The sequence below is a fragment of the Osmerus mordax genome, chromosome 16 (genome assembly GCF_038355195.1).
Source record: "Osmerus mordax isolate fOsmMor3 chromosome 16, fOsmMor3.pri, whole genome shotgun sequence".
In the NCBI taxonomy this organism is placed as follows: Eukaryota; Metazoa; Chordata; class Actinopteri; order Osmeriformes; family Osmeridae; genus Osmerus; species Osmerus mordax.
Window position 1 is genome coordinate 4,568,278 of NC_090065.1, and position 24,939 is coordinate 4,593,216.

Sequence of the window (24,939 nt, forward strand, 5' to 3'; positions counted from 1 at the left end):
TAATCGTGTGGTGAAAGGAACCCTAAACTCGCCCAACCAGGGTTGTGAGGGGGCAGCCGAGCTGCGTTCCTCTGTCCTCCCCCACAGAAAGACAGCGATGTGACATCGTGTAGGCTTTCACGGTTCATTGAACGCCAGAGAAGCCTGGGGCTAAGCTAGTCATATTTATATCCTTGTGTGTACATCCGGTACAACAGCAGCAGTTGTAGTATTAGACAGGGTCCTACACCTCACCCTCTCTTCTGAAAACTTGGAGCTGGCTATGGGTGGGTGGTTATGTGAATGACCGCCTAAGCTCGAATGATCTGCCTGTCAGATGAGGAATGAGTCTTTTATCTGCTCTGCCAATGTACTGACACTTAATTTGGTCCACGTAAGTAACAGGTTGTCTACTGTTTAACGGTAATGACCTTCTTAAGGAAGTCCTTATTATGTTCACTTTTTCCTTGTTGTAATATTCCAAGAAAAAAAAACTGGAAATCAACTTCTGTGTAACAGGACAAGGATGTACATACGCATATTACATTACAAAACAATGGTAACAATACTGTGTCTGTGACATGCTACGTCCAGTGTGCCTCCAGATGTCCCCCAGCCTGCGCCACAGACAGGTTCTCCAGGGTCCCATCTTAGTCCAGTAGGAGCCGGATGAAACAGGAGGCTTTGCTGGCGACAGCATATGCCTTGCTCTTTGCCTGGAGGCTTGGTTTTCCTCCACGTCGAACCCAGTTAAAAGTGTGTCAGTCAAATGTGTCAGCCAGAACTGTCACGTCCTGGGACAGAATCCCCAGCGGGCTGGACTTCTGTACCTCCAGGCTGAGTAGTGTACCTTGTCGCTCCACTAAAGATCTATTAATGAGTGAATCTGTGTCTGTGAATGAGGCAGACTGAGTCAGACTTACGCAATCCATGCTGATGGATTGTTACGGCATGTTCTGTTTGGTGTTTAAAGAGAGACAGAGTGAAGGGTAAAGTTACTTTTAACTGTAAAAGTGTCTGAATCTGTAAAAATGCACAGACCTGTCCCCAACCCAAGGGAAACACAGCCTTGATCAGTTTCAGTTCAAACAGGACTGATAAACTACTCCTGTTTGTCTTTGTATCTGTGGCCCTATTACAAATCAGTGATCTTTCAGGAAGGCACTGACATCTGAAAATATTTGACAATGGTTTATCCTGGTATGCTGTGTGTGTCATTTGCATACAAAACGTTCAACAGATGGAAATGTGCCTGTTATCTGTGCATTGACAGTACTTCTCTATGAGCCGACAATACTGCATGCCAAAGGGGACACATATGACATCACTGCCGCAATAGTCTGCCTCGAGTCTCCAACACTCTCTCTTTCTCCCTCTCTCTCTCCCCGTCTCTCTCCCTATTCCCCCCTTCTACAACTCTCTCCCCTGCTCTTCCTCCTTCCCCTCCACCCTCTCCATCCCTCTCTCCTCCTCCCTATGAAATCACCATTTAGTACGGCTCTCGCGTGCCTGCGCCAGTCCATAACAACACAGTATGCAGAGGATTAGCCAGGGAGCATGTGTCATTATAATGCAAGGCGTGGCTCCATACCACAGAGCTGGGACAGTGTGTTGAATGAGCCCTTACAGAATAGCTGTGACTCCACATAGACATAATGGCCTGACGTATTGAGCACGGTGGAACAGTGCGAACATCACCCCAGGTTTGAAGCACGTGTGCGCCATACTGATGAGAGTACAGGAGTCCCACACAGGCAGGGGTCCGGGAACGCTGTCCTATAGAGAGCGCCAGAGAATACGTCGTTGTCTGCTTCATCATCGACCCTTAACGGTCCGCAATGTCGGCGATCATCTACCATTAACATTTTCACTTGCTGGCAGTACATCGCTGTCAACCTCATCAGCCGTAATCATCATCATCCTTATCATCACCACCCCTGTTGCCATCTACCATTATTATTTTCACAACTTCCTGACAGTCCTCCTGCCCCAAAGGCTGCTTCAACATCCCTTCCATTCCCTGCCCTTGTCCTAGTAAAGTCTGTGGTGTATTGGATTAGAGAGCTAGGAGCTATCCGTAAGGTGACATATATCTACAGGGTTACACCAGTTACACTCATTATGCCCAGGGTGCCAGAAGACCTGCCCTAGAATCCCTGTTGATGAAATGCCTGGGCTGGCCAGCAGCATCACCCACAGAAAAAAAAACAGCCAGCTAGAAACACATTATAATCAGACTTTTATATGACAGAAGAAAATGTAATAGCGTGGCTTCTCCTCAGAGTGACTTGCTGGAGAAGAAGAATATTCTTCTCCAATACAGTCACACACAAAACAGCCAGGTATTCTTTTGTTGTTTAAAGCTTAGTGTCATTGTACAAGGAAGACACAGATCGTGTTGTTAAGATTGACTTTTTTTATGAGTGTTTGTTCTGTAACTGAATATATACCGCCATTACAAAGGACGATAACATAGATAAAATGGTCGTAAACATAAAAGGCACCACTACATAAAAGGTAATGGGTTGGCATTAGCCAGCTCTGATATGTTGCTAATGTATAATTCAACAGTGAGTTAGCATAGGCTATCAACAAAGCCGACTGCCGAAGTACTGGTCACAAGGGTGATAAGGAGAATTGATGATGACCACAGGTGGGGAAATGGGAGATTTACTCTTAATGGTATACCTGGTAGAGACCATCCTACCTAGGTATAAACACACACGCGCACACACATTATTGACCCACGGCTATTGGTAGACTAGGGACTTCCTGACCTTTACATACAAACAGACCTTCTTAGAAGTGAGGGTAACATTGGTTCTTAGAGGCCAACAGAAACAGATATGAGCTGATATGAATCAGCTCTTTAGGTCTTGAGAACGACTTCCACACCTCAAAAAAATCTCTGTGTCAAACGTCTAGTAAACTGTGAAATACTGCTGCAAATTACAGCTATGTTCCACTCCATCACCCGGGCGCCACACGTTAAAGGATACCAATGTTTGGGGAATGCCTCGCTGTAAGCTTTGCTTACGTCCTGCGACGCAGCCATTCAGTTTTAGGCTACTTATAACGGGGTTCCGCTGTGGCAAGACGGAGAGCTGTCAGTGTATGGCTCCTCCTCTGCCCTTCAGATCAAACACGCCCGCTGTGGGTGCTAGCAGAACCACCCGCGGCCTCCCTTCCGAAGACTCCTCCTGAGGACGAGCGTCAGGATGACATTAAGTATTTAACACGACACCTGCTGAGTCCACCTAAAATGTAATCATTAATTCCCGGGGTTAATAAATGATCTGCTCGAGACGTGTTGACATCCCTCCACTGAGTGTGTTAACATTTCAGGAAAAGTAATCCTCGCCATCGCGGACCGTCAATACCCAACTAACAATTACACTGATTAAGAGCTGTCACCCATGCAGATAAATGTGGTTTTGTCTCTATAGTGTGCCACTGTCATCTCAGTGGTGGCCTGGCAAATTATCTGATTATGTAAGACAGGTAAACAACAAAACCAATCACTTTTCTTTCTTTAATTCTCTCTCTCCACGTTCCTAACAAGTGCAAAATCCAGTAATGCTGTCGAGATCATCACTCAGTAACAAGAACAATTATTCAACAATCATCACTTACTGTATTTATTAAAATGTCATCCCCTTCCAATCATTTGATAAAGGCTGAGTACTGTTTAGCGCAATAAAGATTTGGTCCAGTAGGTTAATTGTATTAATCACATCAACACACATTAATTATGCACTTGCCCTTTATTACACCCTGTAATCTCTACCTGTAGACCATGCTGTTGCTGGGCTGAATGCATCCCTGGAAAGGCTGGCCGTAGACATGGAGAAAGTGCTCCAGGCGATTCCGCTCCAGGGCCTTGCTGGCTGGTATAGCCCCAGGGGGGCAGCTTGTGGTGGGGCGCACTCTGGGCCCTGTTCCCTGCCGATGGTATAATGAGCTGGGGACTCTGTCTAACCTCTGCCCACCTCTCAGTCTGGGTACGGGGATCTCACTGCATGCAGCCTTCAGATACATCTCTAGATCATTTCAACAGCAAAGGTTCAGAGAATTGTTGGGTGATATATGCATTCAGTAAATCTTCTAAAACAGACGTGTTTATTCACCCTGTCTCTTGTTTGGCCAGAGCTAAATATTGTCTGGCACAGCTGAATACTGTGGACTGCCACTCAGTGTTGGAATGCTGAGTTCATTTAGGGTGGTAGGATTCAGGAGGTTATCTGTGCTTTTGTGATGGAAAGCTCCCGGCTTACCACTGTCCTACTAAGACAATTTTAGTCAGAGATATTTAGGCTGCAGAGAATGTCAAACGCACACACACAAACAAACAAACACACACACACACACACACACACACACACACACACACACACACACACACACACACACACACACACACACACACACACACACACACACACACACACACACACACACACACACACACACACAAACAGTGACAGCAGGCTATTGTCTGCAGTATCAAAGCTGATAAAACCTAGAACAAACAGAGGTCCTCTCTGTGCCATACCTGTGATGTCAACTTTATTCATAGATGATTGATAAATTAGATAACAAAGACAGCTTTTGTTTAGGCCTCTCAGATATTCTGGTGGCACCAGAGTAGAGCGCCTGCTCGTCTATAAAGTAAGCTAAACAAAGGCTGCAGATATTTCAGACTGTATACTCAATCTGAAGCTGAGTCACAGTGCAATCCCCAGCACCAAACCCTACCTCTGACACGTGCAAACATTTTAGGAGACAGGGTAGGAGAAGAGAGGGTAACACAGGCAGGAGCAGGGCGCTTCTTCTCGAGGACATGTAAAACCCGGAGAGCTAAGCTGTTTTGGCAATATTTTTTCATTTACAGTGAGCAAGGCATTGTCATTCAGTTCTCAATCCATTCGTTCGCATTTCCCTCTATTGTACAATAGAAAGCATGTAACAAGTCATGTAGAAATGTGTTTTTTCATCTATTTATTTAATTAATAAAACATTTATATGAACCAGATTTAAAAGTAGGCTTTGTTAGTAATGCCAGAGGTGATTCATTTATCACATACAGCAGGGTCACACAAATCATCTCAGTGGCTATAGAAACGTCGGTTTGTCGTCCTCTTGATAGTCAAATACTGCCATCTAGTTTTAGATCAAAGGCAGCAGCAGCCGTGTAAAATCATACACATTTGCATGTTCTCATGACAGATAAATGCTTTTTTTCCCCATACCTCCATTAAAGTTATCATCAATTTCATCAAACTTTTCAACTGTTTAGGTATTCGATTTTTGCATAAGAGTTTACATCTTTTCACTGTCAAAAATACAAATAATTTCGCATCTGATGACCTTTATTTTGGAATTTCTTATGACAAAATACGCAGCCGGAAGGGGTTAGTGGGAATTTCGTGGAATGTGTAGATAGAGCTGGCCTAGTGTAGCTAGTCCACCCTATTTAGATTTGTGTAGGTGCTAGCCAAATCAGTGATCAGCCCGGACGTTGGAATGGGTTTATAAGGTAATTATTTTCGATTCGTATTTGTTCCGTTCCAGACTAATCATATTCCTTTTTCGAAAAAGCGCAAGTCAGTTTGTTTGGCTAGCGGATATCTCCTGTGCCATACTGTAGATCACAACACATTGGACGACTAGCTACTGTAGCTAGCAACAGTGTCAGTTATCAAGGCTAAATCTAGACAGTCCGACAAGAAAGTCGGCTAAAGTTAGAACATGCGTGCTAGGTTTAGGTTGCATGTCGCTAGTTAATTAAAATCTAATTCAACCACGTAGACTTCTGTAAAAAAAACTTGTCCGTTGCAATTTTTCGAGCTAGCCATCTAGCTAGGCTAGCCAAATGTGCCAATGCTCGCTATTCATCAGACATCACAAGGAAGAATAGGATCTGATAACACAATTATGTTTATTTGTTTTTCTAACCATTAGGTCGGCAAATAGTGGACCAAACATCGTTTTCTGTGCATGGACGGAAACCCAATGCGCAGGTACGTGTTGTATACGCTACAGTTACATGATCATCTAATCTCTAGCCGACTAAGATAACTAGGTTATTTCAGTTTGAAATTATTCCATTACCGTAACCAAACATTTTAACCTACTGCCATTCACTCCGTTTTATAGATTGACGTGTGAGCTAGCAATTTTCCTTTCATTGTGTACCCTAGTACATTTTTTCTTCTGTCGTCGCCACTGTGTGGCTATTGAGTCAATTCTGTCTTTCTATTCATAGAATAGACCCCACCCGACTCGAACTGACCTCAGAGTGTGTCTAGGGACTGGTTAAAGTGGGAGTGCTAAGTCTTTAACCATTATAATTTGCATTAGAACCTAACAGCTGCCTCCAGTCCCTATTCTCTGAGGCCAGTTAAAAGCTAGAAAATAGCCTCAGATATTTGCTGTCATTGTGTTTAAATACATCCCAGAGTTTGAGCTTTGATTAAGTTCCATATGAGCTGTATCCACCTAATGTCCTGTAATTCAAGTACTGCTCAGTGGTGGCAACATTCCCAACTCTTTTTCCTCCTCACCCTGCTAACCCCCCCTCCCCCCCCCCCCCCCCTGCAGGGCTACCAGCGCACGCCAAGACAACACCGGAATGGACATCACTAGCCGCTGTACCCTGGGAGACCCCAACAAGCTTCCGGAGGGGGTTCCCCAGCCTGCGCGGATGCCCTATGTGTCCGACAAGCACCCCAGACAGACGCTGGAGGTCATCAACCTGCTTCGCAAGCACAGGGAGCTCTGCGACGTGGTGCTGGTGGTGGGCGCCAAAAAGATCTACGCCCACCGGGTCATTCTGTCGGCTTGCAGCCCCTACTTCAGGGCCATGTTCACGGGTGAGCTGGCGGAGAGCCGGCAGACGGAGGTGGTGATCCGGGACATTGACGAGAGAGCCATGGAGCTGCTGATCGACTTCGCATACACCTCGCAGGTAAGGGATGCGTGTGTTGGGAGGGATAGTGTAAAAGCGGATCTGACGCGGACGGTCGTCGACTAGGGGAGACGAGACGGCTGTATCAATCTTTGTTATTTTGAAAGTCATAGAAAAGATATGAAAGCGCCACGGCTGGATGAGCAGGTGTTTGTGGTGCTCTTCCGCCTGCAGGTGACTGTGGAGGAAGGGAACGTCCAGACTCTGCTGCCCGCTGCCTGCCTCCTGCAGCTGGCTGAGATCCAAGAGGCGTGCTGCGAGTTCCTCAAGAGGCAGCTGGACCCGTCCAACTGCCTGGGCATCAGGGCCTTCGCTGACACGCACTCCTGCAGGGAGCTCCTGAGGATAGCCGACAAGTTCACCCAGCATAACTTCCAAGAAGTGAGGAGGACTCTCTTAACGGTGTTGTGTGTGTGTGTGTGTGTGTGAGAGAGAAGGTACAGGTCACTGCTGTAAAAAGTCAGGGCTTGGATTCCAGTTAGAGGTGTTCCTTGTACTTGTGTGTGTTTACATTTGCTTGCGCGTGCTGGTAAGTTCGCCCGGCACTCCCCTCAACACGTCAATATGCTTTCAAAGCTTCGCAAGATGTTGGACGAGTCTCCTGACATGGGTCGGTCTTATTCTTGTCCTTCAGGTTATGGAGAGTGAGGAGTTCATGTTGCTCCCTGCCAACCAGCTAATAGACATCATCTCCAGTGACGAACTGAACGTTCGTAGTGAGGAGCAGGTGTTCAACGCCGTCATGGCCTGGGTCAAGTACAGCATCCAGGAGAGACGACCCCAGCTGCCCCAGGTCAGACATGACTGTTTTCCACCTGCCTGGAAACTGTACACCTGGTGCTCTTCAAATGGAGTAATCTCCTCTCAATGGAGAACACCCTGGTCTGAAATAGAACTTAATAGCTCAAATCTGTACAGAACTGCGTAGTATTATAGCTACAGTGTTATGTTAATGCAGTATGGAAATGGGGTCAAGTCCAAGTCGTTTTCTTTCATCCTGTTATTGACCCTGTAGTTGTGTGGTTATAGGTTGCTGACCACAGTGGTTGTGGTTATAGGTTACTGACCACAGTGCTTGTGTTGTGGTTGTAGGTGACTGACCTGTGCTTGTGTTGTGGTCGTAGGTGACTGACCTGTGGTTGTGTTGTGGTCGTAGGTGACTGACCTGTGCTTGTGTTGTGGTTGTAGGTGACTGACCTGTGGTTGTGTTGTGGTCGTAGGTTTTGCAGCATGTGCGCCTCCCCCTCCTGAGCCCCAAGTTCCTGGTGGGGACTGTGGGGTCGGACCCGCTCATCAAGAGTGACGAGGAGTGCAGGTGGGCGGAGCTAGAAACACAGCATGATCAACTAACCTGGATCCAACATCCCCATCCTATATTAGCCCTCATTTCCTTCTCGTTTACTGAACAACAGTTGAATCATTAGTCACTTCACCCCAATCCAAGTCAACACGATGACAAAGCAGTGTGTGTGGGCTGCTTGATTACCTAGAGTTTTGATCATAGTTTCGCCTCACCTCTCATCCAGGGACCTGGTGGATGAAGCCAAGAACTACCTCCTCCTGCCCCAGGAGAGGCCTCTGATGCAGGGGCCCAGAACCAGGCCGAGGAAGCCCATCCGCTGTGGAGAGGTGCTGTTTGCAGGTCTGTCACCCAGAGCAAGACTTAAGGATTATAGTTGAGATGACGTGACTGTTGCTCTGTGTCTTCTCTGTGACTAACAGCTGTAATACTGTTAGAATTGTGCACTTCTAGTCTTCTTGAACATCTGCTGCACTAATAAATGTCATGTGTCTGGCAAAGTGGAATAAAATGAAACGCAGTGGAGAAGGCCTTACCAAAAGTTCACCTGTTCCTCTCTTTCCCTCTCCTCTCCGTGTTCCTGCAGTTGGGGGCTGGTGTAGCGGTGACGCCATCTCCAGCGTCGAGCGCTACGACCCCCAGACCAACGAGTGGCGCATGGTGGCGTCCATGAGCAAGCGGCGCTGTGGCGTCGGGGTCAGCGTGCTGGACGACCTGTTGTACGCCGTCGGCGGGCACGATGGTTCCTCCTACCTCAACAGTGTTGAGAGGTCGGTCCTGCTGGGTGCTCTCCCGCTGCAGGGCTGTGACCTGCCTCGGCATTGTTTTAGTTGTTCGTTACCGCCATTACATAAACACCGGGGCTTGGGTCTGTTTTCAAGTGTGGGTGGGACATCTTTATGTATTAACTGAGTATGAGGCTGTTCAATCTTCTTTATAAAAAAGAAGAAAAGTGGGGGAGGACCGATTTTCTGTTTTCAAAAAGTGGGTGGGACATGTCTAATGAAAGCTACCCCCCCCCCCCCCCCCCTTATAAACATCTTGTCGCCATGTCCACTTCCTGTGTGACCAGATACGACCCCAAGACCAACCAGTGGAGCAGCGACGTGGCTCCAACGAGCACGTGCAGGACCAGTGTGGGCGTGGCCGTCCTGGGGGGCTACCTGTACGCCGTGGGGGGGCAGGACGGCGTCTCCTGTCTCAACATCGTCGAGAGGTGACTGTTTTGTACTGGCCTGTTTCTCAGGTAGCTAAGACAGGGTTAGGTAGCTGTGCGCACGCACTGTGGTTACGGTTCGTTGCTTGGAATGACAGCCTGCTTGAAGGTATCGTACGGTATGTTTGTCTGCTGTGTGTTTGTGCCGTCGTGACTCACCCCCCAATCCCCCTGCTGGTGATGCTCCAGATACGACCCAAAGGAGAATAAGTGGACCCGCGTGGCCTCCATGAGCACCAGGAGGCTGGGGGTGGCTGTGGCAGTGCTGGGGGGCTTCCTGTACGCTGTGGGGGGCTCTGACGGAACCTCCCCGCTCAACACAGGTACACCTCCATCGCACGCTGAGGACATGTGTTAAACGGCATGAGTGGTCTGATGGCAAAATCATTATTGTTCCTACTACAAAATGTAGAGGGAAGGTGGTGCCTCACTCACAATGCTCTCCCACATTTACCTTTGTGTTAAGATGTGGTCAACTACATCTATGTGTGTGTGTGTGTTTGGGAGGTTAGGTCAAACCCACAAGCCTGGTTTGCTGCTTGCGTATGTTAAACTGTACGTCTGTCTGTGTGTGTGCGCCGCGTCACAGTGGAGAGGTACAACCCCCAGGAGAACCGCTGGCACACGGTGTCCCCCATGGGCACGCGCAGGAAACACCTGGGCTGTGCCGTGTACCAGGACATGATCTACTCTGTGGGCGGCCGCGACGACACCACGGAGCTCAGCAGCGCCGAGCGCTACAACCCCAGGACCAATCAGTGGTCTCCCGTCGTCGCCATGACGTCCAGGCGCAGCGGGGTCAGTGTTGGTCCACTTCTGATGTGTAAATGCAGGTTGGCAGCATCATCATTTGGATGAAAGAGTGTACCTTATTTATGTTTGTTTCTCGCAGGTTGGACTGGCGGTGGTAAACGGGCAGTTGATGGCAGTTGGAGGGTTCGACGGCACAACGTACCTCAAAACGATAGAGGTCTATGACCCTGATGCTAACACATGGAGGTAGGCCTTCTGGACCCTGCCATTGACTGCTTTTGTGTCTCCTGTATACTCCAAACTGCCCTCATCTGTATCAAGCGAATGTCTCACTGTACCTCCTGCCTTCTCTCTCTGTCTCTGTCTCTCTCTAGGCTCTACGGAGGCATGAACTACAGGCGACTGGGCGGAGGAGTGGGGGTTATCAAAATGACTCATTGTGAATCTCACATCTGGTAACGCAGCTCAAGGATCACAGCGTCTTCGTCACTCGTGCCTCCTAAAGAGACGTTCTTGTGCTGAGATGAAGGGAATGGAGGGCGACGGCTTCTCTCACTCACAGCCAGTCAGTTGGCATGCCAAGGAAATGTCTTTCGGTCACTTCACTACCGGTGTACTTTTTACTGTTCTGCCATTGGTCCATCGCTGCGCCACCAGTAGATCACATGACTGTCCAGGCCAATCCCCAGAGAAATCCACCAATCACGTGTGAAGAAGGATTTTTTTTTCTTTGAATCATCCCCGAAGCAAATACTCCACATCCCCATTGTTATATCTGTGTGACTGAGATGGCACTGTGCCTCTGCACTTTAGAATAACAGTCGAGATTTTAGGTGGCGTCTACTTCTCATAAACTCTGGCCATTGACCGGATGTTTCCATGCAGATACTCCATAGGGCTTGAAGACAGCCTCTCCAGGTGCACTAAGCCGATGGGGTCACTCTACTTGTGCTGGTCTTCATAAGTAGGTCATGTGGGGAACTTGTTTGAATCTCCTCTAAATTTAATGCACTGTGATATTATTCTATATTATTTTTTTTTTGTGTTGCTGTTTTTAGAGTGTGACACTGAGCATTATCTGGGGCCCTGAATTTTTTTCTGGGAGGGGAGAGAATCTGGTCCAAAAAATCTGTTGTTTTCACAAATGTTACAACAATTTTATAGTTGATCATAAAACCTTCATACTATGGCGTGTCCCCAAGGCTGTGTGAAAGTGGTTATTTGGTGCAGCAGGGTGACACATAATCACTGGTCTTTTTACTTCATAGGAATCACATTTCTAAAACGGTCTGCACTTTATTTACATTCTATATATTCTGTGGCGAATGAGATGCATAAACACATCCACAGCAGTTCATTGAAAGCACAGCAAGGAAGCGTAAAGACATGTTGTAATATGCATTTTGAACTTGTCAGTTGGTCTATGTAAAACCCTGGTAACGGTATTGTCACCATGTCACTGCCACAGAGTAAATCTTTTAGATGGAGCTGGTGAATGAAACACTAACCTAGATACTGTATGTGCTATGGCTCTGATAGCACCCTTGTTACATGTGAGGGGAAGAAAAATGTAGCCATCTTCAGAACCGCATGGACTATAGCGATGATGCTGTGAGACCTAGGCCAAAACAGTAGTTTCATTGTACTTTTGCCAAGCATAGTTTTGGAACCAGGCTACTATGGATGTGTCCATCATTGTGCTAATGTTGCTTTTTAGCATATGCTATGCTTTTACTCAATGGTGGATAATGTCATACTCCTATCATGAATGTTCACCATTCTGAGTTTTGTCAATCTAAGAGGGGGAAAGAAGACAGTAGATCTGTTATGTCTGAGGGTTTGAGGCCTGTGTTATCTGTAAGCCTTGATAATAGTGTGGCATTCTACTCGTATGAACCGTCGTGGATCTGTCTGTGCAATAGAAAATGACTCATGCTGGTAGTAAACAGAAGCTCACCATCTTTTCTCTTGTCCATTTGTATTTCAAACTTTATTGATAATCATGCAGTTAAACACATTTTCAATCAAAAACAAATCTTCCGGAATTCCTCTGATACTACTCCCAGAAGGAGTACATCAAGGGGACTTATTTCTTGATACAACTTTTCACTGAATGACCAGATTTTAGAAACTACCAGCAACCCAGAAGTTGCAACAATCAGTTGTAAACCAACAATGTTGAGAACCATGTCAACAGTATAAAAACAAAGACAGACTTTTAAAAACATGGTTGCTTTAAAATGCATATACCTTTTCACAGGGAATACTAGGATATTTACAAGGTCATTTTACACAAATATACAAATGTGGAAGGTCCAGTTAGATGGGCATCTTGAGGAGAGCACATTCTGTCAGTAACATCAGGATGGTAGTCATGTAGCTGCTGTCAATCTGAAAGGAATAAATACTCACGATCAAGATTTCACAAAATAAATTAATATGTGTATAAAAATTCAACAACAATCCCAAAAGGTATGTGCAATATTTTGTGCGGAATTTGCGTTAACGTCAGTTTCCCAACTCTTACCTTGACTTTGCCGCTGTGGTGAGCGGAACCTAGCGCTGTGGTCACCTGCACCAGTTGCCCAGCCGACAGATCGACCCGGAAGTGCCTGTAAAAGTGGGCTTCCAGCCCCTGCATGAAGCGGCTCACTTCCTGAAGGTCCACACTGCTGTCGTTGGTGACATCGTGCTCCTGACGGAGGCTGTTCCACAGCTCCCAGGCGTCCTGGGAGTTCACCGTGTAGGTCACATCCATAGGAGGCAGCGTGGGCATGGTCCACACCAGTTTAAGGTGCTGGATGCTGTTGTCTGGGTGGCAGCCAGTCCACAGAGAAGCCAGCCACTGCAGGTTGGTACAGTTGATGCCCAGAGTGCCGAAGCAACAATCAAAGGTCCTCTGGAACCAGGATTTGACGATTGTTGTGAGGGTCTCTGCTCCTCTGCTGCAGAACAGAGGTAGGCACACAAAGTCCAGGGGTAGAGAGCGCAGATAGATGGGGTCTCCGTTGACGCAGGTCAGCCAGCCACTCCACACCACCTTCTGTAAATCGTCTTTGGCTGCAAATAATGGTCTTGACTGAATCTGAGAAATGGAGAGAGCAGTACAGCATCAGTTAACTAACACATTCAACTAACAATTCGGCTAGCTAATACAAAAAATGCATTAAATGCTCTTCAGTAGTTTAGAGGGAAAATAACTAGTTTCACTGAAAATCTAGACTTTCAATCTGTAATATTCTAGTGGAGTGGAACTTTTACTTGAATGATAATTGTTTCTGCATCTTCGTCAGTCTCCGCTAGCCCGAGCACCACTGAGATGGTGACCTTGAAGTCGGACTCGGGTCCCACTTCCACTGCCAGGCCTTGCTGCTTCTCTGACACAATATATGCAGACAGCTGCTTGGAGTAGGACTTCAGCAGGGTGTATCTGAAACGATGCAGAGGGGTGACGTAGGACAATCGCCATTCCCCTTTGACCAGGAGGGCCACTTGATCAGGATCAACATTTTTCTTAAAGGGAACAGAAGAAAAATACATTTGTCAGTACAAATTGATATTACTTTGATCATTACAGGATATGTATTGCAAATGTCCTCTGCGTTAAAGTTGTTATTTTATGGTTCACAGTAGGCCACATTAAATGCCACAGGACAGCTTCAAAGTAGTCGGTCTACAGTATAAAACAACAAAAGCATGCTGCTACATTTGAGTTACCGTAATATCACGGGACTTGGGTGCTTTTCTGCTCGTCGGTACCCTTAGAGCTGTTAGTTGGCCAGGAGTGTAACCAAGGTGTGATGTTGCTTCAACACAGCTGCGCCGTGATCGCCTGTAACTTCTGCTTCGTCTTTGTGTCAAAACTCTGTTGAGTGGAGTCTTTACGATGCTGCAGAGAAAATAGATTAAGTTATAGCCAGTTAGCGTGACTTTTATAAGTCATGTCAGCTCGTATAACTGTTAGTCGATACTGCCTGGACGCTAGCAACAGTATGTGGATTAAGCTAGCTAGGCTAGCTTTAGTAAGCTACTGTAGCCTGAACATTTTGATGATTTTTGATAATGATGGTTCATCGTATTCCGAGTTTAGATCAAGAAAGTATGTCACGGCCATTACCTGCACTAGTGAGTGAAATTGGCTGATTTATAATAGTTTAAATACATAGACTACCTGTTCCGTGTCTCCATAGTCTCTGAAGAGAACAACAACAGACTGAAAAAGGAAATTAATTTGAACATCGCGCTTTCCCAGAATCCAACTGGAGCAGACCCGTTGAAAGAGTGTCTAGGACTGTGTAGTCGATTGCCGCATCATACAACTCTAAAGTTACACTTTGCATTTAAATGCATTGAGACCTTAAAATACAATGAACTCACCACTGTGACACAAATATCCACATATGCTATACATTATTTAAGGTTATTCATATTTACAAACAATGGACTTCAAATAGTTTTAAGGAATCAACCGATTACAATGCTCTATTACTTTGTTCTAAATTTGAACAAGGAGACAATCGCTGATATCCAAACTGCCTACTGTGAGATTGTTGTGACTTTTAGATGCATCCAAGTATATCAAGTTCAGTGAATGCTACCTCACCGTCACGGAAGCAAGGACATTTCATAAGCGTACTAGCTTGCTAGCCATACGAATGGAAGCAAACTAAATGGACAAAGAACAGTTAAACTTCAAAGTCGCTAGCTATCCAAATTGATTCTTGACAGTATCTGTCAGCAGAATCTTGCGTTATGTTTTTCTGTCATCCATATACATAATCATGTCAGCTAACTTTATTATACCGGTAATGTACCCATGTGCCGCCTTACTCAGACAAGGTACAAGGTTAGTTAACATTGAATGAATGGGAACATCCTTGGACAGAGGGTTGTCTTAAAAAAATGGCTAATAAAAGTAGGGTATTGGTACAGAGGCTTCTCTTCGCGCTGAGACGAAACAGCAGGGCATATTCTGTTTGGCAAAACACCGCTCTTCCAACTGTGAGCCAAGGACATCTGACCAAAGCCAACATCACTCGAATGAGGTGTACTCTCACTATAAACAGAAACTTCGCGTGCAGCACAGCAGGTAATTCTACCACATTATGTGTTAGCTATTAGTTATCCTGTTTGCTTGCTATGGTCTCAATAAACAACTCGTGTTCCGTTTTAGTGTTACTGTCAAAACAGTTTAGCGAACGTCACTCCTGTCATGATCCAACTTTACACACGCCTCTCTAGGTTCCAGCAGCCTGTCTTTCAGGAGCCACACTTGTGGAGAGTTGAGATCTGTTCACGTGGGCGATGAGGTCACTTTGTGTGGCTGGGTCCAGTACATCAGGTTGGGTGGTCATTGTTTAGTCCATCTGCCTATTTCTGATTTAATTAGGATTGTGCTAATGCTTTGCCTATTCTCTTCCATCAGACAAGACTTGTTTGTAATCATGAGAGATTTTGGCGGTTTGACACAAATTCTCATCCCTCAAGACAAGGTAGGCAACGTTTTACAGTATCATCAAGTTATTCAGAAACACCATTGAGTACTTTGTCACACTAATCATCCTTTCTGCAATATTGACATCATCTTATTTTCCGACAATCATCTTTTTCTGTTTTTCCCTTGATGTAGTCCAAAAGTCATCTGAAGAAAGTTCTGTGTGAGTTAACAGTTGAGTCAGTCATCAAAGTGAAGGGCACAGTCAAGCTTCGGCCAGAAGGACAGGAGAACACGGTCAGTTTAATTGGGACGAGATTGGGAGGCCAGGAACACTGTTGCCTGTGGGAACAAATATCACCGTGGGAACAAGTACCACCATGGGCACTGAGATCGTTTTCTTAAATTCTCTGTGTGTGTGGGTCTGTGTTTTGTGTGTTCTCTAGAACATGCCCACAGGACAGATTGAGGTCTGTGCTGAGAGTGTGGAGGTTCTTAATACCTGCCGGAAACTGCCTTTTGAAATCAAAGATTTCGTGAAGGTGAGCCCCAGCACGATCCAACTCCAAAGTAACAAGAAATGTCACTAACTTAGCCTGACATCAAACCACATCTCCTTCTAAATTCCCAGAAGTCTGAGTCCCTGAGGATGGAGTACCGTTACCTAGACCTGCGCTCCTCTCAGATGCAGACCAATCTGAGAGTAAGGTCCCAGCTGGTGATGAAGATGAGAGAGTACCTCTGTAATATGCACGGTGCGTACACCCATCTGACTCAACTCTCTTATCATCCAGGCCTGCCTCTGTACCTAATAGCCTCCAGTTCCTCTTCATGTTTGACTTCAGTATTTGTGCTTTTTTCCTATGCTGTTTGTCAAATGTTTATTACAGCTTTCAGAATGGAGGACCACAAACAAATTATACTTAACATTAAAAATGTATCGCCCCCGTGCTTAGTACATAATATACAACTTGAAAGGTTGCAGTGTGAAACTAAGAGAAAAAAAAAAATCTGAAATGAACCGTGTATAAAGTATGTTGTTGTTGTTTCTGTGCTGTTTTAGGATTTGTGGATGTGGAGACTCCTACCCTTTTTAAGAGAACTCCAGGAGTAAGTCGTGCCGTTCTATGACACATAACCATCCTGTGTAATTACATTCCAAAATAAGGAAATTAATACAACACATAACAAATGGTTGTTTATGTCTATATTAGCATGCATGCCACACATAGATTTACCCATATATATAATTGTCCCAGATAGTCAGGACGTTTTTATCTCACTAACACAATTTCCTGTCTTTTCCAGGGTGCTAAGGAGTTTGTAGTTCCTTCCAGAGAGCCAGGCCGGTTTTACTCTCTCCCCCAGAGTCCACAGCAGTTTAAACAACTCCTCATGGTGGCTGGATTTGACAGGTTCGCTCGATTACTCCATCCGTCACTCTCAAGACAACCCAGCATTTTGAGGGTCCCCTATAGATGATTTACTAGGAAACATTCAGAAAAGGGTTGAGTTCTGGGATTGGTTAGCTAAGTGTATGTTGATCATCTGTTCAGCGTATCCTTTAGTAAAGTTACTCGAGGCATATCTGCAGTTAATGCTCTGAGTCCTGTGCATAAAGATCTATAGCTTCTGCAGGAAATCAGATCTTATTCTGTCGGAAGCAATATAACTGTGAGGCTCTGAGAAGGTGGAGCAAAGTTGATGGAATTCATGCCAGGCACTACGTCCACACCATCTTGTGATGTGAAATTGGCATTCCTCAGTCCTCTCATGTGGATGGTTCTGATCTTGCAGGTACTTTCAACTCGCTCGTTGCTACCGAGATGAAGGCTCCAAGCCAGACAGACAGCCAGAATTCACCCAGGTAATGTGGTGATTAGCTGTGTGAAGAGAGGCACCATGAGCTGACTTCCAAGGCCAGACAGAGAGAGAGAGAGTTTGGCTGATGCAGATGATCTGCTTGCCACGCTGTTTTAATGGAGTCTGGCCCAGTCTAACACCCACACATCTCTTTCAGTTGAAAGTCTTTGCCGGTTGAACACACCCACCCACTACGCTTTTAAAATGCACGTACTGTTCTCATAGCTGCAGCAGCTCCTGTAATTCCTCTCTGGTCTCCTCTCATCTGCCTTTCTAGGTAGACATAGAGATGTCTTTTGTGGATCAGGCAGGCATCCGGACACTGATTGAGGGGCTGCTACAGCACTCATGGCCTGTGGAGAAGGGTTCTGTCAGTGTTCCCTTCCCCTCCATCCCCTATGAGGAAGCCATGAGGGACTACGGTGTGGACAAGCCAGACACTCGCTTCGACATGAAGGTCTGCTCATTACAGTGTGTGTGTGTGACAGTTTCTATGCGGTAGTTGAGGGGATATTCGGAGGGAAATGTGTCCTTTTGCCTCGACATGCTGCTATTTGAAGCCCGGTGTGTTTCCCTGTACAGCTGGTGGACGTGAGTGAGGTGTTCTGGCACACAGACATCCATTACCTCAAAGCTGCTCTCGACCAACCAGGAGGCTGCATCCAGGCCATCTGTGTCCCAGGCGGAGCTGTGAGTGCCAGCCTAGCAACACACCTGAACCATCCCCAGATATTGTTTTGTTGGAGTTTGTTTGAGCACCACTGTGTTTTATTGTCTCCTCACAGACACGTATGAAGGGCAAGGATTTGGAATCCCTTAAACATACAGCCAAGACCCAGTTCAGTCAGGTAGAGTCTGCCTCGGGGAACCCACCCGCTACCCTCATGAGCTGCCTCACTAAAGGGAACAGACAGCTGCCGTGAAATATTCATTCTCAGCATGATCAATGGCTCAAGATGATTGTGATGAAACAGCTAAATGTCGTAGATGCCATATTTTGCCCTAGGCAAGATCAGACCCCACTGGTTCAGAAGGTAGGCCTTCTCCCACGCACTCCCTTCACAGAACTAGATGATTAGAAAATAAATTCCTAATTTGTGGCTGTATTATAACTAATGATTTATTGGGTTTAGTAATTTATATAGAGAGGTAAGGGGTTCATAGGCATTCAAGGCTGCTCACTACTGCCTGAGGCTAAAGAGCTTCACATGAATACAAAGTAAGTTGCGTTTTTGGTGTGTGTGAGTGCATCCTTTGGCTGTCCTTCTGTGTGTGTTTTTACGTGTACCTGCTTTCGCTGTTTGTTCATTTGTGTCTACGTGTGTGTGTGTGTGTGTGTGTGTGGGTGGATGGATGGATGGATGGATGGGTGGATGGATGGATGTGTTCGTTCTCTCTACTTTCCCTCTCCCAGGACGTGAGTGTGCTGTTGGTGAAGGCAGATGGAACATTGAAGTCTCCTCTCAGCAGACTGCTGTGTGGCCCAGCCAGGGAGCAGCTGCTGCAGACCGCCCAGGCCCAGCCGGGGGACCTGCTACTCCTCTCTGCTGGCCCTCTGGACACTGTGGTGGGTCACACTCACAAACCCCCGGCCCCTCAACACCGGACCAGACGCCAATTACTGCTTGATTACTGTTGAGCATAGCATGAGCCTGGCTGGAGAGGGAGGTGGGTGGGGTGCCCTGTTATTTGAGTGTTGGATGACCATTGGTTCCATTTTGTAAAACAAGTATCATTAAGTATAGTTGGGTATTTGAAACATATTCACAATTACATCTTCAGATCTGGTAACCAACTGCACCTCGTCCTTACCCCTCATTGTATCCATACAGAATCTCCTGGCACTACCGAGTGTTATTTACTGCACACTTAGTAGCTAGTAGTTATGTTTGTGAAGTATTTGACATTCAGGAACATCTTTGAGGAGCACCAGCTTTAAATCCAATACATCTTGATGTGTTTAGTGTTTCCAACCCAAAACCGTAGACTGGCGGCTGCTTTGATTTGTGTGTCAATCAATACAGACCTTATGTTCCAAGGGATAGGGAGGAATTGCAATCGCAAGCCAAGTTCAAGAATTAGGAAAACAACCTACAGTCCACTCTCATATCAATCAATCTCCAGTAAAAAAACTATTTTGTTGGAACTTGTGTGCAGGGCATTAAAACAATGTTGTTTTTGACGCTGACATAACAGCCTTTAGATTACTGGCTGGTAAAGCTAGCTGCATCATATCAACTCTCCAAATAATGAACTCCCGTTAAATCTCTACCTTCTGAGAGTGTATTTCTCACACAGGCCTCTTCCCCATTCCTCTCTCCTCCCACAGAGACCCCTGCTAGGGAAGCTAAGACTGCAGTGCGCTGACCTCCTGGAGGGCCGGGGCGTGGTGCTGAGACACCCCTCAGACTACCACTTCCTGTGGGTGGTGGACTTCCCACTGTTCCTGCCCAAGGAGGGAGAGCCAGGCCAGCTGGAGGCCGCCCACCACCCCTTCACTGCTCCGGTCCCTGAAGATGCCCACCTTCTCTCCTCCGCTCCACACAAGGTTAGGGGTGGCTCCCCACCAGCCTGCCCACCAGCCTGCTTCCCTGCCAGGGCCCACGCAAGACAGCTTAACCCCCGATAGGGAGAGCGAAATCTGCTATCATAAATGATTGAAGCTGCCTTTCTGTGCTCTTGCATTCTGTTGAAACACTGATGCAGTACACACGGCACTGGCACGCTTGTTGTTTTGAGTGTTGTTTTATAACTTGCCCACAGTCAAAAAACCTCAGTTGAAAAAGAGTTGATTTATTTAGCAGTTATTAGTACTATCATATCTATCTGTGTAATTGAATCCTTAAGATGGATGTAAATAGAGAAACAAAATGGACCTTTGCGTATTGTCAGGTCCGTGGGCAGCACTATGACCTGGTTCTGAACGGTTCTGAGATCGGCGGAGGCTCCATCCGGATCCACCAAGCCTCTCTGCAGCAGTACGTCCTCCAGAACATCCTTCAGGTCAGACTTCCTGTTTGTCAGAACATCCTTCAGGTCAGACTTCCTGTTTGTCAGAACATCCTTCAGGTCAGACTTCCTGTTTGTCAGACGAGACTGTTTGTCCTGCTTCTCCAGTCTGTTTTGCCGTTTGCACTTGATTTACCCTGAACAACCAAAGGACGTGAACCGTCCCAGAGGTGCAATCTCCGGAGTACATAAAACGCACCTTAAATACCTTAAAGTCTGTGATGGATGTAGAGGCAGTTGTCTGACCCGAGGCTACTGTGGAGTCAGGTGGCTGAGCGGTGAGGGAGTCGGGCTAGTAATCTGAAGGTTGCCAGTTCGATTCCCGGCCGAGTCAAATGACGTTGTGTCCTTGGGCAAGGCACTTCACCCTACTTGCCTCGGGGGGAATGTCCCTGTACTTAATAGTGTCAGTCTCTCTGGATAAGAGCGTCTGCTAAATGACTAAATGTAAATGTACTGTCTGACTGGCCAGGGAGCACACACAGCTGCCATTAGAGCAGCAATCCCGGCCTGTCAGAGGAACTACTAATAGAGATCTCCCCCCCCCCACCCCCACCCCCCCTGTCAGCCTCTCAGCTTCAGGGTCTCTTCACATGCCTGAGGGCTTCTGAGAGTGTAACGTAGTCATGTATTGTGTTCCCTGAAAGACAGCGGAACTGAGGTTTTTATTTGAATGTGAACCTTGGGGCCTCAGTGAAAGTACTAAGTATAGTACTTTATAGTACTAAGTATAGTTTTAATATCCGTCTGAAGACTTTGTCAGGGAACCAGTCGGTCCTGACTGACGCAGGTTTGCGTTCCTCAGGAGGATCCGGCTCTTCTCTCTCACCTGCTGGAGGCGCTGGACTCTGGAGCGCCCCCTCATGGTGGCATAGCATTGGGTGAGTCAACACAACACGTTTTGGATTGACTTGACCAAATAATGCTTGAAAAACATTTTGTCTCTTATGGGAGGGGGAAAAAAATATAATCAATATTGCTATGATGCAATACTCATCTATGCTATAGTTTTATACTTCCGCGATAACATAGAGTTTGGGGTTGACCGATTCCTGATTCCACCAGGGCTGGATCGCCTGGTGTCTCTGATGGTCGGAGCGTCCAGCATCAGGGATGTGATCGCCTTCCCCAAGTCCTTCCGGGGTCATGACCTCATGAGCCACGCCCCGGACTTTGTGTCAGAAGAGGAACTGAAGCCTTATCACATCTCTGTCAGCTGGCCGGCCGAGGGCGAGGGGCTCTAGTGAGAAGATCTCTGGATTCATCCTGGCCCCAGCCTTTCTTTAGGACCTGGCTGGTCGTGTCTCTGTAGAGCAGCTTTCACCCTTGTTTACCAGTTACATCTGATCCACAATATCCATGAGTGAGTAAGGACACGTGTCTGGAATGCGCTCTAACCCTCCTTAGACTCCAGGTCTATTCTGGTCCCACCAGATGGTGAAACTGAGGATGTCCCCGAGTGGGCAGCCTGAGATGAGCCTTCTGAGGAATGACTCGTCGTGCCATGTCACCACGTCAACAGTGTAAGACTGGAGGACGAAAGATACCTCAGCCGTGAGAGAATGCCCTGTTTTTGCACCTTTGTGTACCATTTACGTTTCCCATGGTTCCTCTGCTTGCTAACGACAGTCTTACTACCCACGATGGTGTCGGAAAAGATGTCACTTTCAGCTGAATCGATATAGATCAATATGGAAGCATGCTGTGTGTAATAAAGTATGCCATGATTTGATGGAGACGTGGTTGTGTCTTGTTTTGTAGATTGATCGATTTGTAGGCTTCCTCCAAATATAAAACCTATATAAAACGATTCTACCCTGGATTGATTAAGTCATTTTCAAACTGACCAATAGGGGGTAGTATTGTTCCATGTCATATTTACACTATTGTATTCCCATTTTGTTGATGCCCATACTGTATCTAGGACAAGCTGACATTAGCAGAAGCAGTTAAGGTTAAATACTTTCCTCAAGGGTAGCACAGTCCCATACTGTATAGTAAAACCTGACATAGTTTGAACTGTAACCTATAGATCACTATCTACAACACAGGAATGACCGTACCGCTATTTCAGCTCTACAGAGACCGCAAACACAACTTCAGAGGTATACTGGGTATTGTGTGGATTCTAGATAGCACAGGGTTTAGAAGGCATTTCTGTAGCAGACCAGGTAGAGTTTGTGTGTGTGTCCCTTTACTCTGCAGTTATTTCTGTGCTGCCGATGTGCCCTTTTGTGCCAGTGTGTAAATAGTGCTTTTAACAACAGCAGCTGCCTGATGCCCAGCACTACACCAACACCTTCTCCAGGAGACAGAGACAGCCGTTAATGCCAACACAGATGTTCTCATTAGTGGAACAATGCTACAGCCAGCAGTTACTGCCTGGCTCTTCCCCTGTATGTCCTGGCTGGTTAGCTGTCTGCTGTTTGAGGGGTGAGGACAGTGGGAGAGAGACTGTTCTAATGGGTGAGGACAACAGGGGAGACTGAGAGTGAGACTGTTCTGAGAGGTGAGGACAACAGGAGAGAGACTGTTCTGAGGGGTGAGGACTGTGAAGGAGAGACTGTTCTGAGGGGTGAGGACTGTGAAGGAGAGACTGTTCTGAAGGTTAAGGACAGTGAAAGAGACTGTTTCTGAGAGGTTAGGCCAGTGAAGGAGACACTGTTCTGAGGGGTGAGGACAGTGGTAGAGATGCTTTTTACAGTTTTCCCCCAGTGCCTGAGCTTGACTAGCCAACTGGCTGTGCCAGAGAAATGTTCAGCAGTTACTGTTTTACACTGAACAGAGGTGGGAGAGAGAGAAGGGGGAGTTGTGACCCCATGGCCAGTGTACAGGGTTCAAATGAAGCCAGCCAGAGAGATGCACAGCCTACACTTAATCATGACTCAGAGGCTAAGTTCTGTCTTTTCATGTCTATAGTGCTGGAGGTCATCAGTAGCTTGCTGTGAAATGAATGGACCTTTTCAAGTCAAAGTCACTTCAGGTTCATTGTCTTGATTTGTGAATTTCATCCAGAGTCTAGTGGTAGCTAGCTGTTGGTACTCTAGCTGGAAATGTGAATTTATTCACAGTCACTGACGGCCAAATTACCTACGGCCCGGGGACAATTATGCGTCAAACATAAAAGGGCAAAGAAAGGACAATGATGTTTACCCTCCGCAGAATGGTGTGAGCTTGCAAGTTTAAAGTAACACTCCCCAACCATGACTAAAGCATAATTATAATGACTTCCAGCTCACTTTTCTGTCCTCAATTTAATGAGCATGTGTGTATAATTTCCAACATTTTGTAATCTCTGAGGACAGTGGTCTCCAGAGCGTAATCCAGGTTGATGTGGTCTGGGAGGGATTTTTACCCGGCACCTCCCAGACAAGCCTGCGGATAATGAGCTTTCTGACACCGCCTTGGTCCCTAATGGCCATTTGTTATGGAAAGCACTTGAGCAAAAATAAACAGTGTAGCCTACATGCACAGCCCCTTGCCAGATATCTAGTGTAAGCACCACTGCAGTACACGCTCAGAGGACGGGAGTGCATTGTTTGTTGTTCAGATTGTTGGCTACTTCCGAGCAATGTTTGTTTAAATGTGTGTACACGGTATTTGAGCTGGCGTGTAGCCCTGAATGTATGCAAAGGAGACATGCTATAATGCCAGGCGTGTCTCGCTCCACTCTGCGGTAACCATTCTTTGGTCATGGAACATACTTAGGCTTGCTTGACAGATTGAGATAGCTCCTTCCCTCCTCACCTGTCAGAAGGTTTCTGGGTTGAGATGATAGATCATCTGTCATGTTGTTTTTATGTCAGTTTCTCATGTCAATATGGTGACAGCTTGTGGAGCCAGACTGTTAAAAAGGGATCATCATGCCCCCACAGAGAAACATACACTAATGTATTCTGGGGACAAATATAAACAAATTAAATATTCAATATTGATGTTTACTGAAAAGAGCAAGACAGGAGAGAGTGTGTGATTGGGTGAGTTGTTGAAGGATTTGGGCCATGGAACTGCTTGGATACAGTATGGATGCAAGTCAACAAGCTGGAAGACACATGTTTATTGTATTGTTGTCTATTCTGAATGTCACTTCTGAAGAGAGAAAAAATGTTAGCTATTCTATTCTGTCAGAAAAACTGTATTTCTCTAAATGAACAAGAGTCTGAAGCGTAGAAGCTGTTCAGCTGTAGATTTTATATGTAACCAAGTGTAACACTCTGATGTTGATGTAAGTACATAACAACATCTGGTAGCATCTGTACGAATGGTGTAATGTATATTCTGCATGACAACTATTTAGTCAAATAAATCCTTGGGGAATCCTTACACGACTAGCCACAAATATTACCCAACATGTTGTAATGGGGAAGTGATCAATACAGGAATTACAATCTGCTTTACATTCATTCCAGTGTTTTTTG

The 24,939-nt window shown here is 46.2% G+C and overlaps 3 protein-coding genes across 4 annotated transcripts; 2 read left to right on the forward strand and 1 right to left on the reverse strand.

Annotated features, from left to right (window-relative positions):
* The first annotated feature begins 5,396 nt into the window (after nt 1-5,396).
* klhl20 (kelch-like family member 20) lies at nt 5,397-12,174 on the forward strand. Its single transcript, XM_067252717.1, has 13 exons — nt 5,397-5,515; nt 5,941-5,999; nt 6,580-6,946; nt 7,121-7,327; nt 7,581-7,739; nt 8,167-8,261; nt 8,473-8,588; nt 8,833-9,016; nt 9,319-9,462; nt 9,652-9,785; nt 10,052-10,260; nt 10,355-10,461; nt 10,590-12,174. The coding sequence occupies exons 2-13, from the start codon at nt 5,977-5,979 to the stop codon at nt 10,672-10,674; spliced, it is 1,830 nt and encodes a 609-aa protein (XP_067108818.1). The 5' UTR covers nt 5,397-5,515; nt 5,941-5,976; the 3' UTR covers nt 10,675-12,174.
* Nucleotides 12,175-12,183: 9 nt separating this feature from the next.
* Nucleotides 12,184-14,411, reverse strand: cenpl (centromere protein L). The gene is made up of 5 exons (XM_067252718.1): nt 14,387-14,411; nt 13,933-14,104; nt 13,477-13,728; nt 12,743-13,300; nt 12,184-12,606 (listed from the first exon to the last, which is right to left on the reverse strand). Exons 1-5 carry the CDS (start codon nt 14,401-14,403, stop codon nt 12,535-12,537), a joined length of 1,071 nt encoding a protein of 356 aa, XP_067108819.1. The 5' UTR covers nt 14,404-14,411; the 3' UTR covers nt 12,184-12,534.
* A 472-nt stretch (nt 14,412-14,883) lies between these two features.
* On the forward strand, nt 14,884-22,257 carry dars2 (aspartyl-tRNA synthetase 2, mitochondrial). 2 transcript variants are annotated; one of them, XM_067253158.1, is made up of 17 exons: nt 14,884-15,304; nt 15,457-15,556; nt 15,641-15,707; nt 15,845-15,946; nt 16,096-16,191; nt 16,281-16,404; nt 16,713-16,759; nt 16,958-17,064; nt 17,447-17,516; nt 17,790-17,969; nt 18,095-18,202; nt 18,298-18,360; nt 18,927-19,079; nt 19,842-20,060; nt 20,405-20,548; nt 21,327-21,402; nt 21,587-22,257. In XM_067253158.1, the coding sequence occupies exons 1-17, from the start codon at nt 15,118-15,120 to the stop codon at nt 21,763-21,765; spliced, it is 2,022 nt and encodes a 673-aa protein (XP_067109259.1). In that variant the 5' UTR covers nt 14,884-15,117; the 3' UTR covers nt 21,766-22,257. The 2 variants fall into 2 exon arrangements, with proteins under 2 accessions (XP_067109259.1, XP_067109260.1); XM_067253159.1 differs by having other exon boundaries at nt 20,405-20,515.
* The last annotated feature ends 2,682 nt before the right edge of the window (nt 22,258-24,939 follow it).